Source organism: Perca fluviatilis, chromosome 4, assembly GCF_010015445.1.
Source record: "Perca fluviatilis chromosome 4, GENO_Pfluv_1.0, whole genome shotgun sequence".
Classification (NCBI taxonomy): domain Eukaryota; kingdom Metazoa; phylum Chordata; class Actinopteri; order Perciformes; family Percidae; genus Perca; species Perca fluviatilis.
In genome coordinates this window covers 16,484,817-16,499,269 of record NC_053115.1, presented here as the reverse complement: position 1 = coordinate 16,499,269, position 14,453 = coordinate 16,484,817, and the positions used below count along the sequence as shown (strand labels likewise).

Genomic DNA, 14,453 nt, shown 5'->3' with positions numbered 1-14,453 from the left:
AATCAGCCACTGGGGCATAACGTAGTGTTTGACCAATGCAAGAGTTATATTTATCCCCAACTTCCTGTTAGTAGTTTGACCTTATTTTGGCTGTATGTATAATGAAGCCATTTGGTGAATCAAATGAGTTTCATAAACAGTTTTCAATGGTGCACCCACACAAAACACTTCACAACACGCAAAAGATAGAAATCTACACGGGGCTGATACAAGATGATCTCTGAGGACCTATATTTAGATCTCAGTGATGTTAGTCTCCCTCTTAGTGATTTATTGAAATGTGTATGATTGAATAGTAACCTATTGAATATTGACATTGGCCAGCATTTATAAATAATGTATATAAATGTATACCCTTTATATTCTTTATGCATATCTAGTTTGTACTATTGTAAATAGCAATTAAAGTTTTAGTCTAATTAAAAATATAAATGTTATCATTTTCAAAGTGCTTTTAAACCTTTTTGTCCTTCAATTCATGTTGATTTTCATGTATCTATATATTTTAATATGTCGCTGGCAGTTATTGTACTGTAAACAATGTTGCAATAAAGATAATGAGGTAACAAAACTTGGATCTCTCTTTATCTGTCAGATATGCTGTAAGGAAACAGGAGAGAGAATGTGGACCGACTTTTAAGACTCTGTGTTTTATACAAATCGACAATTCCAAAGTTCAGTCTATTGCCAACATTATCATTCCTAAGTAAAACACTTGAAAAGATTAGCATTTCATTAAAATGCTAAAATTCTGTGGCCTTGAATCTATAATGCATCCTTCAGTCTGCCGTGATATATTGCTTAGATTATGTGAGTGAATAATATATTTTTATTTTTTTTCAGCGATAAAAATTATATGTAGTTTTATTTTTGTATATATTTTAATCATATAATATTTCACAGATGCATATAATTCTCTTTCACCCTAATCAAATAACCAGCATTGTCTCTCTTTGGCAAAAATTGCATATCATTTATATATGAATAAGACTTGTAGTAGCCTACAAGAGTGTAAAAAAGGAAGTTGTTGATTTGTCATTGAGGGTCAGGAGCCAGTCCACAAGGTGACGCTATAGAGCTGTGGTCGACATTGGCTGTCGCATTATGACCATCATGCAATGTAACAATGTTAGATTAATCAATCAAAGTGTTAATTATCTAGATTATCTTGAGCTAAATGTCTCCATATCTCACCCTGCAACAACATTGAAATAGTGTTTGCATTGCATCAATAATAAAAATCCAATTAAATATCTATATTAGGCTAGTATAACATTTTGAGAGGGACCATTCTGGCGAGTACTCGGATGGCCTACTTTAGCAGATTAGCAGATAATACTTTTTAGTTTAATACAATTTTCAATGCAAAACTTTACTGTTACTTGGAATGGAGTATTTTTACACAGTGATATTTCCACTTTTACTTGTCTGTATCACTGTTGTATTTTGTCGTAATAAAATTAACAGTAGGATGTGAAAAGGGTGAAATCCATATAAGGTATCTGCCTACTGGTCAATGGTGAAAGCTATTTGCCAAACAATGTAGGCTATTTAAAAGATCAAAAAACAACAACAAAAACATGAATATCTCTTCTCGTCAACTGGGGAATCACCATACTATAACATTAATTGATTCATTAATTTTAATTATTTTCATATATACAGTCATTGGGAATCACATAAGCCCCTGTTTGCTCATTGTGTTGTTTTTTTATGTCTATGCTTGCAGCATAGCATATAAACTCCAAGGCTAAAACAGCGCTTGAAGTAAACCCTCTTCGACTACATTTCCCATGAAGCACTAGGAGTGGGCGTTTTTATTTTCTGAAGAAGGCTGGCCCTGCTGCTGCTGAGTTGGGGTGACGGCGGCGCTGTCTGTCTCGCTGTTTGTCAGGCGGAGGTGAACTTCACGGCGGCTACGGGTGTGGCTTCAAACGTGATAAATCTCAACGCGGGGAAAGAATGCTTAACGGCAATAGGGATTAAAACAGACGAAAAACGTATAAAGCAGCAAAGATAAATATCCTCTGAAAAGGGGTAAGCGTGTGTCCGGTAGCCTCACTGGCAGCAGGAATCCGTGTGCTCGGTTTTCAACAGCTGGAATACTTTTTTTTTTTTTTTTGCTGAACTTCGTGGCCCGTTTTCGTGTGTTTTAACCTGCTCTGATGGTCTGTTGTAGGAACTACAGATTTCGCTAAAAGTCAACACAAAAAGTTCCTCAGGCTTTGTTTTCGGCCGCCGGCCAACTTCTCCACTCTTAACAAGAAAGCATCAATGCTGGCCAACTGACTGAACAACCAACGAGTGTTTGGGAATTTAACACGTTAGAAATCCAAGTTGACATCGCAGGAGGAAATCTATGATTTTCGTTCCCTCTCGCGGATGAACGGACTCCGTCACGTTTGTCGCCACCCATCAAAAAGGGAAGTCGCCTTACTCAACTTCAACCCTTGTTTTTAAATAAGGGTTTTCGGACTCAGCCGTTAATTATCTATATAATTTTTTCTCCTGGTGATATTTTCCCCACCAAGCAGCAGCCCTGAAGCGTGCACTAGGAACCATGGGGTGTACAGTTAGTCAGGAAGATAAAGCCGCGGCCGAGAGGTCTAAAATGATTGATAAAAACCTGAGAGAAGATGGAGAGAAGGCTGCGAGAGAAGTGAAACTGCTGCTGCTGGGTGAGTAGCCTGTCACAACACTGAGACTGGCTTGCAAAAGTGCCACATTAACAGTTTTTTATTACAGACAATGTATGCGACAGCATGATAGCTACACTTGACCATTTTTAGAAATATGACACAGCATCAGACAAAGTAGGCTGATATAGTAAGTATGATTTTAGCTAATGCTATTAACACATTTTATCCCTTTTAAAAAAATGTGGCCTCCATTCTTATCCTTCACGCTATCGAAGTGTAAGTTAGCTAAAGAGCTGAAGAGACAAACGAGGCAGCAGTACCGTTAATGCCACCATGAATGCAGTTTGTGTGAGTGTAGTCCTGTGAACTTGACCTGCCACTGCCCAAGTTCAGATGTTTAAAAAAAGTAACATGTCCTGTTGGGCACTTTGTCTTTATTCTATAGGCTCTGCTTTGACGTAAAAACGTGCGTTATGTTGAGAATGTTTGGAGGGTTTTGAGTTGAAACAGCAGTCTGGCGCACATGTCCAAGTCCAGCAAAGAATGTTTTTTTTAAATGCTAAACCCTGGATGTCGAGTGAGAGGTCAGGCCAGAGGGTCTGATTTCGTTTGACAGGGCAGTCAAAATAGGCAGTCTTATATTGGCAGTGGTTTTCCTCCCACCAGGACTGAACTCAGGGCTCAGACGTTGCGGGGTCTGGTTGATAATGACCGGGCTGCTGTTTGGACAGAGGGTGAACAGCCCTGACTGTTGCCAGCATTGGCTAGAGCTCACACATACAATATAAAACAACTGATGGAAAGTACTCCTTGGTAGCAAAGAGAGTATGTCACTTCCGCAGGCTTTTAAATGTCTCCCTGGTTCCTTTTGACTTTTCTGCTTTGCAACTGCTACAAACAGCACCTGGGCACATTGCTATTGTCTACAAAGTCCTTTTTTAATATTGAAGCCATACTGACATCCTTTTTGTTTTATTTCCCACATGCTTATCCATTTTTTTTTTATTCAATAATTAAGTTAAAGTCAGTAAATTCCTGCATCAATGGTGCGTTTCATGCCATGGCCATTGATTCATACTCCACAAGTTACTCCAGTAACTGCCTCAAGGGAATTGATGCATTTTTGAGTGACTTATTTTCTTAAAATAGACCGTGATTTTATTGAAAACACCTCGCCGAACACATGCTCAGGTTTAAACTGATATTGATCCTGAGAAAACTGAGGCAACTTAAATTATACTAGAAATATTATTATTTTTATTCTGCACCATTCTTAAACATACTCTCTATCTCCTTTTCTTTAGCTTGTATACATCTGAAGGAGTTTGGTTATTTAGTTAACCCATGCATTTTGTAACCGGTTGGTGATCACATAATCCTAAACTTGATTTGGCTTCCTCTTTCCTGATGGAAAAACGGAAAATGAAATTGATCGGGAACACGCTGTGTTTTTCTCTCCTGTGTCTTTGAAGAGACTGCTGGTTGGAAGTTGTGCCCCTGGTTGTTGTTGCCTCTGCCCCAGGTTTCATATTGTGTGTGTGTGTGTGTGTGAGTGTGAGTGTGAGATGACAGGAAAAGACTCACGTCATGCAAGTGAGACTTTTCTCTTCAATTGTGCACTTAAAAAAAAGAAAAAAAAAAGAAAAGAAAACCGTATGCAAAGGCTGCATCCGGATATAAACCTGCAATTTCTTGTGTAGGGTTTCTGGTCTCTAAAAGTGAAATTCCAGTTCTCTGAATGGTAAATACATTAATAATACCTTCAAGATTGAATTGAATTCATTCGGACAGTTGATTTCGTGCTCCGTTGCGGTGTCTAGCCTCCATGTTTTTCTTTTCGTACAATCCTGCTAGTAGACTTAAGCTAGTGTTTCAGTTTAATGGCAATATTCTTTCTTGGAAGATGTAACCCATTGGATGCTTGCTTTGTTGCAGTTTTCTAGTTGTTGCTGAAATCATCTGTTGAGTGGCTGTATGTGTGACATCCTTTCAGAGGTGCAACATCACACCTCCAGGTATGCTTTTCAGCACTCCCTTCTGCTGCCATGGTATCTGATGGAACAGCTGAGAATAGTCTCCCTGCTTCTTAAGTCCGAGACACACCAAGCCGATAATCGGCCGTTGGACAGTCTGGCGAGGTCAGTGACTCGAGTCTGTTCGGTGTGTTCCGTGCCGTCGTCCGTCCGAGGGGCCGTTGGCCACCCGGAAACGGGGAGCGGAATGAGCGTGACTAGAGTCTCTCAAAATCTGACGAAAATCTTTGTCGATCTGAAATTCAGATTCAAGACCGATTCAGCAACGATCTCTTTTTGATTCAACTCTGCATCACTGCCTTCCTTCAACAAGCAGAGAAAGTCTAACCACAAAAATCTTAATCAAAATGTTCACACTTTATATTTTACCTGGTGTAAATAAAACAAATGTCATTTCTAATGCCATACCACAAAGAAGGCTGTGTTGGATTGTTTAGGCTTGTTAGTTGTCCCCAGAGAAAGCCATTAGTTAATGTAGCGGAGAGGACTTCATACTGTTGAGGCTTAAGCTTTCATTAACAGGAAGCACTCATTCACAGGCTTCTCTGCTGATTCTGGTCTTTGATTGACATTTAATCTCCTCCCCTCAACAACATAAATGTCTCTCTGCTCACTTCAGTTGATTTTCTCTATTCTTTGGCTTACTAACCTTTTTTTTTTTTTCTTAAGCTCAGCACAAATGGAAGAGTTTGTTTTGGCAGCTTAAACTGTGAGAACAGCAGCCTAGTAGTAGGAAATATCTCTGCGTGATTCAGCACACACACACACACACACACACACACACACACACACACACACACACACACACACACACACACACACACACACACACACACACACACACACACACACACACACACACACACACACACAGACACAAACTTCTCTTCTAATTGTAAACACATTGGCTCCGAGGCTTGATAGACAATGCTGTTATCTAAATACATGTTGCATGCATGAAAGCCACATTTACCTCTAACATGATTAGGCTATGTCTATTGAACTAAAAATGTCTTTGATTTGTGTGCACATTACATTGAAGAAGCGTGTAGCACGTGTGTAGTGGAATACTCCCTCCCCCACCCCCCCCCCCCACCCCCACATACAACACATGCACTGCAGTACACATTACAGACTCAGTTTCTGACTTGGTCCTTGCTTCAGCAGTCGTGTTTTCAATGAAACTTCCTCAAGTGCACAAAAAAGGTTTTACGCTTGATTGAGTTTTTTTGTGTGGCCTTTGTTGAAAAAGAGTTGATGTGCTAAATGGGATTTGGAAATGCCTTACCGAATAAGTTGTGACATAGTGAACATTTAACTCACATGAGTGGTTTCCGCTATCTGCGTTTTCCAGATATTCCCATAACGTCTCTTCATCTCTGGACAGCATGAAATGTTGCCAATACTAACTGACATGAAGGAACATTTAAAACTCGCTCCAAATTCACCAAATTCCTGAAGACCTCTCCTTTCTTCATTTTGTAGATGAATTAGATGCGGTTAGATGGCACCAACTTCTTGCGAAACTATGCTGTAGCCTAGTTTTTTCGCTCCAAACCAGTTGATGGAAAATTCGCATTTCTTTCTTTTTTTTTGCGACATTTCAAAAGTGGAAAAAAAAAAAAAATGAACTTGACATTTGAATGGAAACACAGCTAGTGTTGAATTGGCTTGGATTCCGTTGAATAGCCCCTCGAGGTCACTGCAGTTAGTCTGCCACATGTACAGTAAGAATGTAAGGCTGGCATTCTGTTCAGCCGGCAGCTGGTTTTATTCGTGATCAAAGCACCCAATGGTTAACCTAAAATGAAGGCGGCAGCCACATTACATTGCTCATGCCATGGGATGGGAAATGTGCTGTTAATGTTTTCAGGCTATGAATATATTGTAGAGAGAGGATGTAAAGAGAGGCTTGTGTAACTAACTGACTAACACGGTCACCTTGACTGTTTTAACATACAGACACTAGTCATTATTATGAACCAACATTCTTTTTTTTTCTTTTTTTTTAAACAACAGACAAAAGAAAAAACACATGATATGAAACCAGTCGTTTCTCGCTTCCTCTTTTAAATCTGGTCTCTGCAGCGTGCGTGGGGAGCTTGCACGCTCATTAATCTGCATACTTTGCTAAAGCTTTGGTCGGGAAGTAGGGAAATGGACTCCCAGTGAACAGTGAAGCAGTTATTTGATGATGGTGGCTCCAATGAAAAATCCGGGTAGATACACTTAGATAATGGATATTATGATATTCAATGTTTTCTTGGCTGGAAAACACTGAAAACTATTTAATACCTGCTGTGAAAATCATGAAGTCATGAAGTAAGTGCCATACAGATCCCAAAAAGGAGTTTGCCACTGTAATTGTGGCTAACTTTAAGTCTTAAAGACCTGCTGATGGTATCTGGTCTGAGAAATTATGTCATGCTGTTCCTAACAGCAGCATGAGGTGTCTGTAATAGTAAAAACGGTCTAGCCTGCGTCCTGCTTTTTTATCTCTTACTGCATTGTTTAATCTATACACACTACTCTCACCTATTAATATGTTGCATGAGCTTAGCAAAATAATGCACATATTTGTAGTCTAGGCATGGGCCGGTTACTGGTTTCAAGGTATACCGCGGTTTTAAAAAGTCAGGGTTTTAAAAAGTCAGGGTTTTAAAACATTTTTGTCATTCCGTTCCTAAGGTATGCGCTGAATAGAAAGTGCACTTTAGGAATCCCTCTCCCTGTCAGTGTGCAGTGTGTTTTTAAAATAAAATACATTGTGTTCAATGGAAAAAAGTTTTTTTTCTTTTTTTTTTTTACCCAGACATTTCAAAAATAATACATTGTAAAGCTGTAATTGCAATACCTGGAAACCACGATATTTTTGCTGAAGGTTACCATCCTGTAAGAATCTCATACCGGCCCATGCCTATTCTAGTCACATTTTAGCAGGAAATATCAGCAGTGTCAACATCACCAAATTCATAGCCCTAAATACAACTTAAGTGTTGTTTACATTGTGTCAAAGTAAAAGTTGTGGACGATCCTACGTTATGTTCTATAACCACACGTTTGCATAGACAACTGCATAGCGTTCATTTCTGAGGACGTGCACAACCAACGGACTAAACGGACGCAGGATACGCGAGGCAGCTGTCATGTGTTTGTGTAAGCCTGGTTAAAAGCAAGCGTATCTCCGGTTTTACGATCTGTAATATTAAGAGTTGCAACCATTTTTTTTAACATAGTCATGTTAATAATGTTTTATCCCAGCCATAACAATGTTTTGAAATTAGAGTCTGCCCATTCCTGTTACAAATGGATTTTCCTGGAAGCTTTTCTCATCTTGCAGTTAGGGTCACATCACCTGGGCAGATAAACTTCTGGTATGAAAATAATTGTAAGTTATGCTTTCAGTAATGGTTTTTTAAAATCTCGGACAAGTAATGAAAATCATAACACCTCCTTTTGACAGCGGTACATTAAAGAAGATGGAAATCTATTTAAAAGTGCCCTGCCACACGTATTTCATTACTTTGTGGTAATGTCTGAAATTCTACCATGGACTCTGTAACATTTATTGTGGAAAAAATGCCTTGGTTACCTTGTTTCAAGCCATTCTAGTGTGGTATAGAAAGCCTGCAGCTCGATTTGTGCCAGTTCTCATTAATATTCAACAAGCTAAGCTGCTTGACTCTGGTTGGCTAACAGCTATCCAATGAGAGCCTGGCTATCAGCATCCTTTACCCTGCGCAACTGGGCGAGCTCGTAAATAGTAATGAACTCAGCCGGCAACATGATGTCAGACTGACCAGCTTTTGTAATTGGCCTGATTTCTCCACTTATTTCGTTTCAGTGGCTAGAGCTGACAGAGGAGGTAGCAGTTCATTTTCACATTCACGACCTAACGCCAACACATATGGACCTAACATATTTCAAAAAATGCATGTAAAAATGGTTTTGTGTGGCAGGGCATCTTTTTGATATACTGTTAATTGTACACATTTTCCCTTTTGAGAATTTTTTTTTTTTTTTTATGTATGTATTTATATGCAATATTTTATTTTACTTGTTGCAATGAAAGGCCACAGCCAAACACTCCAGGGTGACATTTTAGCTCACCTAATTTTGTTTAGGTTGTAACTACTGTCGCACATCTTCATTGGCAGTTTCCTCCTGTGGGTTCGGGGAGAACAAACAGTTTCTCTTAAATGCTTTGATTAGGTAACTTTCTCAAATATTAGCGCTGCAGACACCGTATTGATCAGAGAGAGAGAGAGAGGGCCTCTATCGACTAGCCGAGGCACTGCTACCATTTGTGTAAGCCATCAATCTAAGCAGAGGTAAACTGGGAAACCTGAGCTATAAGCTACTGTGGTAGTACGGTTAGAGAAGCAGAGAGCTCAGGCCTCTCTCTGATCCTGTTATTATCTTTTTGCCAGTTGGTGATTAGAGGTGTTTGACTGGTCTGCAAACCTCTGGAAAGCTGCTCCTGTAAGGCCCAATTCCTTTTTTTATTTACTCTCATACCTCTCCAGGTTAAAAAAGGTGTGATCAAAAACACTGAAGAAGTGAAACATAACAGGAGTTAAACCTTTTAAATGAGGTTGCAGTGTTTGTCCAATAACATCTAGCAGCACATTGTAGCCCAAAGGTAAGTCTCCAGCACAGTCACCTATTTACTGTATATAGTCATGTTTGATGACAACACAAGGTGACATGTTCTGCTGCTGGTCAGCCCATGTGGTCAGTGCTGCATAGACACGGAGTTCCTCCCTCTTATTAAAGTCAGTGTCTGAGTTTTAGTGGGTGTCAGGTGTAATTACAGTTGGCTGATTATAGAGACTTGGATTTCTCTGGACCAAGTCAGACTGACCTGTACCTCAGGTTTAACAGTTTGAGTGCCTGCTCTGGCAGCAGAGCATACTTTCCCAAGAAATCTCATCTGAACATCAGCTACTTAGACTCTACATTGTTACTGATATTTACAATGAGCACTTTTGGCAAATATGTGCCAATTCTGTGAGATTTATCAAATGAGCCACTGCCCTATTTCTTTTGGGTGACTTGACCATGTTTACTCACCAGTCTGCACCACAGTGCTGCCTAATTAGCTGTATGACGCACTGGTTGGCAGATCTGTGTGTGTATGTGAAATGGCAGAATATCCTGCAATTACATGGAGAGCTCCTAAGATAAACCCTGCTCCTGCAGACTGTGTGTCTCAGTGTGAGTCCCCAGGGACACGGCTGCACTGTCCTCTCTGCTTTGAAAATGTGATAGCTTAGAAAATCCTCCACCGCTGCCTCAAATTTTACCTCTACGCCCAGGTCATATATTTGCATTATACCTACATTATTCCTGCTGTTTGAATATTTTAGTGAGGAAAGACTGTGTGATGCCTTTTTTGTTTTGTGTGTTTCCCAAGGTGTGTGTGGGTAGTACAGTAGCCTAACTGTTTTGAGTGCAACCCTCCGGATTCACCTTGGTTCTGGTCACCGCAGGGTGTGAAGATGCTTGACACAGGAACAGATAATAAGCCTAATTGTCTGTGCATGCCCTTTGCCTCTGATAATGTGTGTAGGAGGAAGTACATATACTGCAGCATGTAGGACAGCCCTGCACAGACACAGGAACTGTTGCAAAATGCAAAGCTCGCTTAGTGAGAGACCGAAGGTTACAGGCTTAAAAACAGAATGTACAAATTAGGGTCAGTTCACCCAAATTACAAAAGAAGTTCCCAGTTAATCATAGGGTATCCAGCCATGCGGATGTACGTAATGATATAATATAAGTTGACTTAAGCTGCTGAGTTTTTCAGATCTCCTCCACTGAGACTTCTAGAGCCAACCTTTAGCCAAAGTTCTAAAATATTTGTCAGTTTGTTTTGCCAGAATATCATTTATGTAATTTTGGTTATTTTGGACAAATGGCACACCTCACTTTTTAATAGAAGCTATTTCCTATCAAAGATTTAAAAAACAAAAAGTAGCCTGAATACTATAGACTGTTGAGAAGGGTGGTGAGGAGGTGAGATCTGTAGATTACCCCGAGTAACTGGGACATTGTTTGTTGTTAGACATGCTGCTAATGAGCTTTTTGACATGTTATCTTGCAACAATGTGAACACCACAAACAAAGCTGTATTCACCTGCATTGTATTAGGGAGGTTGCAGAACTGTCCTTAGTGGAGATCTCAAAACCTGGATGAAAAAAAATCTGAATTTATCTGTATGACTAGATACCGCTAGAGGTAAGGGATAAAATGTTTAAATATTAAATGTTTGGATTAACTGACCTGCTCCTGCACATCAGTAAGTATTATGGCTTTCTTCCATATTTTGCCCGAGGGCCAGAAAAAACATTTATTTTCCAGTTTCAACCCATGCCTGATTGACATTATTGTGTAAATTCCATACAGGGCTCCATGTAGTGCTGTTTATTGTGCTGGGGCCCTGAAAAAACACAGTTCACTCCACAAATTCATGACCCCCACTCCCATAGCATCACCAGAAATGTCAAAGTTCCTCTCTTTATTTTGCTTACATGTCCATGTGCCCTTGGGGAGTGGGGACTAAGGGGTGGGGGCTTTGCTTTGTCTGATCATGTCATTAAACACAAATAGCAACTAACCATCCCCCCCACACACTCACTCACCTCACACACACACACACACACACACACACACACACACACACACACACACACACACACACACACACACACACACACACACACACAATCAATCCCATTTCCCTTCTTGCCATTATAGGAAATGAGCTCACTTCACTTCCCCTCCATTCGCATCGGGTTATCCTGTCATTTTTCTACACTGGAAGATCTGGTGATCCTGGGCTCCCCCGGGGGCCAGCCTGCACTCTCAGCTTTGTGCCTTTTTTATATATTGAAATCAGCTAAAGTACACTTAAACAGCCAAATGTCAAAATGTTAACCCACAGCAAGAAAATCACTCTAGTTTTCAATGTTAACTGACTATTTGGTACATTTTACCCCAACAGTCTTGGAGGAAAAGTGGGCAGCACTTGGGTGGGGGGTGAGGAGGGGAGGAAAAGAGAAGAAAGAGAGGATCATTTTAATTGGCAACAAATCCTAGTAGAAAAGCTCATGATATAATGGATGGAAGCAGAGGGTGGGCCACAGTTCGTAAAGTGGAAGATTGAGCATGTCAGTATGATCAGCAGGGAGGCTTCACTTAACTACAAATATCAGTGCTGCACTTGTTCACAGTGCAGCCAGGGTTTGATCCTCTCAGTGTCTTCATCTCTCCTGTAGTATAGCTGTTCAAATGTGTTCTAAGTGGTAGAGAAAACTTGGAAGGATGAGCAAAAAGAGTGCAGAAAGAGAAACCAAGGCAGTTTCTAGCTGATGAGAGTGAGTTACATCTGAGATTTTATCTGTGAAATGGTGATGTAGTGAAGCTGTCAGGAAGCAGGGAAAGGGCAGGTGTCACTCTCCCAGAGGTACAGGAAGGAAGTGGACCTGCTTGTACTCCCTTCCCTCAGCGTACCCTTCTTCACTTCTGTAAAGTTTTGCAGTGTCAGATTTAGTTTCACCCTGGACCTCACTTGATCTGTCACACTCTGCTGGCTTTCAGCTGCTTCTGGCTTCTGTTGGTGTTAATCTGAGTGGAGAAAGTGCATCAAGTGAGGCGCCTAACCTAACTTGAGCAGCAGGGCAGGGGCCCATGTGAAGGGGATAGGTGGTGGGAATAGGTTAGATGCCTAACCCTACATGAGGTTAACAGTAGGTCTACATTTATTAGGTCACTGAGATGGTACCATACTGTTGCCATGCATGTGGTTAGGGTTTGTGAAGAGGCGCAAGCATTTTATTCTAACACTGTTTCAGCTATGCAGTATTGGTCACATTATAGGCTTTTTCATGAATGTATTGATCAGAAGCAGTGCATTACTTATACCCCTACAACCAGTTGTAACTTGCATCACATTCATGCCCTTTTCAGACCACCTGAACGGGCAGTTGTTTGCACTGTGGAGCCTCTGAATGTATTTTTCTTATTTCTCCACTCACAGCTGAATGACCTCAGCAATATAAATGGCACCAAAAGACTCAATTCGGTGCAGTGAAATTGATTCATGCCAAAAACGTTGACTTGGGTTTTTATTAGAAATGTATTTCTTTGTGACAAATGACTTGGTAAATCCAAAAAAAACACTGTGTTCACCTTCCAAAACCAATCAGAGCCTCCTTCTGTTGTACAATTATGATCCTCCAAGGGTACAAGCAATTTCACAGTTATCAAATAAGAACGACACATGTGGAGAAAAAATTGAGACCATAACCATCTCTTTTAGCTCATTTTCATCATTGGATTTCCTCATACTCCTGAAGAGGAGTAGTAGTAGTAGTAGTAGTAGTAGTAGGTTAATAATGTTTGTTGTACTTTACACACACTAAAATAAGCAGTTATGTCTCACATCATTAGGCTTGGGACATCACTCAAAACAGCTTTTTTCATGTTTAGTTCTCTCTGTCTCTCCTCTCTCTTTTACCATTTTGGATCATGGTTGTTAACTGTGTTGCAGATGGTATTGATGTCATTTCCTGTTTCAGCCTGTCACTTCCTCTTTCAGCTGGCTGCATGCAAAAAAGAAGTAGATGTGAGTCTTTTGTTTGGCTGGTTGAGGAAACCAGCACACCCATCCTGTGTCAGTTGTCTGGTTCTGATCCTCAGACTGTAGGCACCACCGTGTGTCACAGACTCTAACATACAACAATGACGCCCTTAAACCAGTCTGATTCAAAGCTTTTTAAACCTTTTTTTGTTTTTTTTGTAAAAAAAAAGTGTGAATTGCACAATCCAAGTTGCAGAAATCACAGTAAGGATAAAATCGTTAACATGAATGCTCTACACACTCCTAAATTGGCCAATAGCATGGTGTGTCTGCTCACAATGAGTGGAGTTTAAAAAAAGTGTTAGCCGTGATACTTTGGGACTGTCATGTTTTAGACCTAATACTCAGTCACCATGGTTATTTGTCTAAATACACCCTTCAAGCTAAGAAATATTTTCGGAAGAATGTAGTAGAGCCATAAAATATGTTTTGGTGTGTTTTGTTTTCCACCCTATTAAAAAACAAACAAAAAAACCTCTTAAATCAGCAGGGCACAATGGAGAAATGTGTGTGAGACCCAATACCAAGCTCTCTAACTTCAAAAAATTCCTTGGCAACGCAGGCTGGGTAGTGCCAGTTGAATTTTTTCTATGTGCATGTGTGTGTTATAAAGGGCTTTCGTGTGGTGTATAATTTGGCATGTGCAAGGCAGCCTGACATTCCCTCGGATACAATGCACAAACTAGTATTCAACTTTAAATCAGTTTTTTAAAAAACGTTCCCATGAGGGAAATATGATTAGTAGGCGGAGAGTTTAAAATAAAAGCACATTAAAATACACAGTAAAAGCAACAACAATAGAGCAATTTACTACTTAATAGCATAGCCTCATAGATTATGCTGTCTGTAGCCGTGACACTTTTAGTGCCTCTGTGATGAAAAGGTTTTATTAGTTTTGCATGTCAAAGCATGCTGCTGTGTCCACTCCCCACAGAGACTCTGCATGTGGAGACAATATACAAATAGAATAGTTGTTGGTGTATCATGTATTTAAAGCAGGTGGTCTAAATGGTTGTTTATAACAATTCATTAATAAACCCAAAGTAAAATAAGCGTTGACATTCTGATGTGTTGTGCCGTACTATAATAACATAACAAATTACATACAGCGTATCAAATAAGTGAAAACGAATGTC

General features: G+C 40.0%; 1 protein-coding gene across 1 annotated transcript in view; it reads left to right on the top strand.

Annotated features, from left to right (window-relative positions):
• The first annotated feature begins 1,854 nt into the window (after positions 1 to 1,854).
• LOC120557960 (guanine nucleotide-binding protein G(i) subunit alpha-2-like) overlaps positions 1,855 to 14,453 on the top strand; it is a 64,171-nt gene continuing 51,572 nt past the window's right edge. The window contains exon 1 of the mRNA XM_039798709.1: positions 1,855 to 2,678. Coding sequence (XP_039654643.1) covers positions 2,561 to 2,678 — 118 coding nt within the window. The 5' untranslated portion in view covers positions 1,855 to 2,560. The remainder of the gene's footprint in view (positions 2,679 to 14,453) is intronic.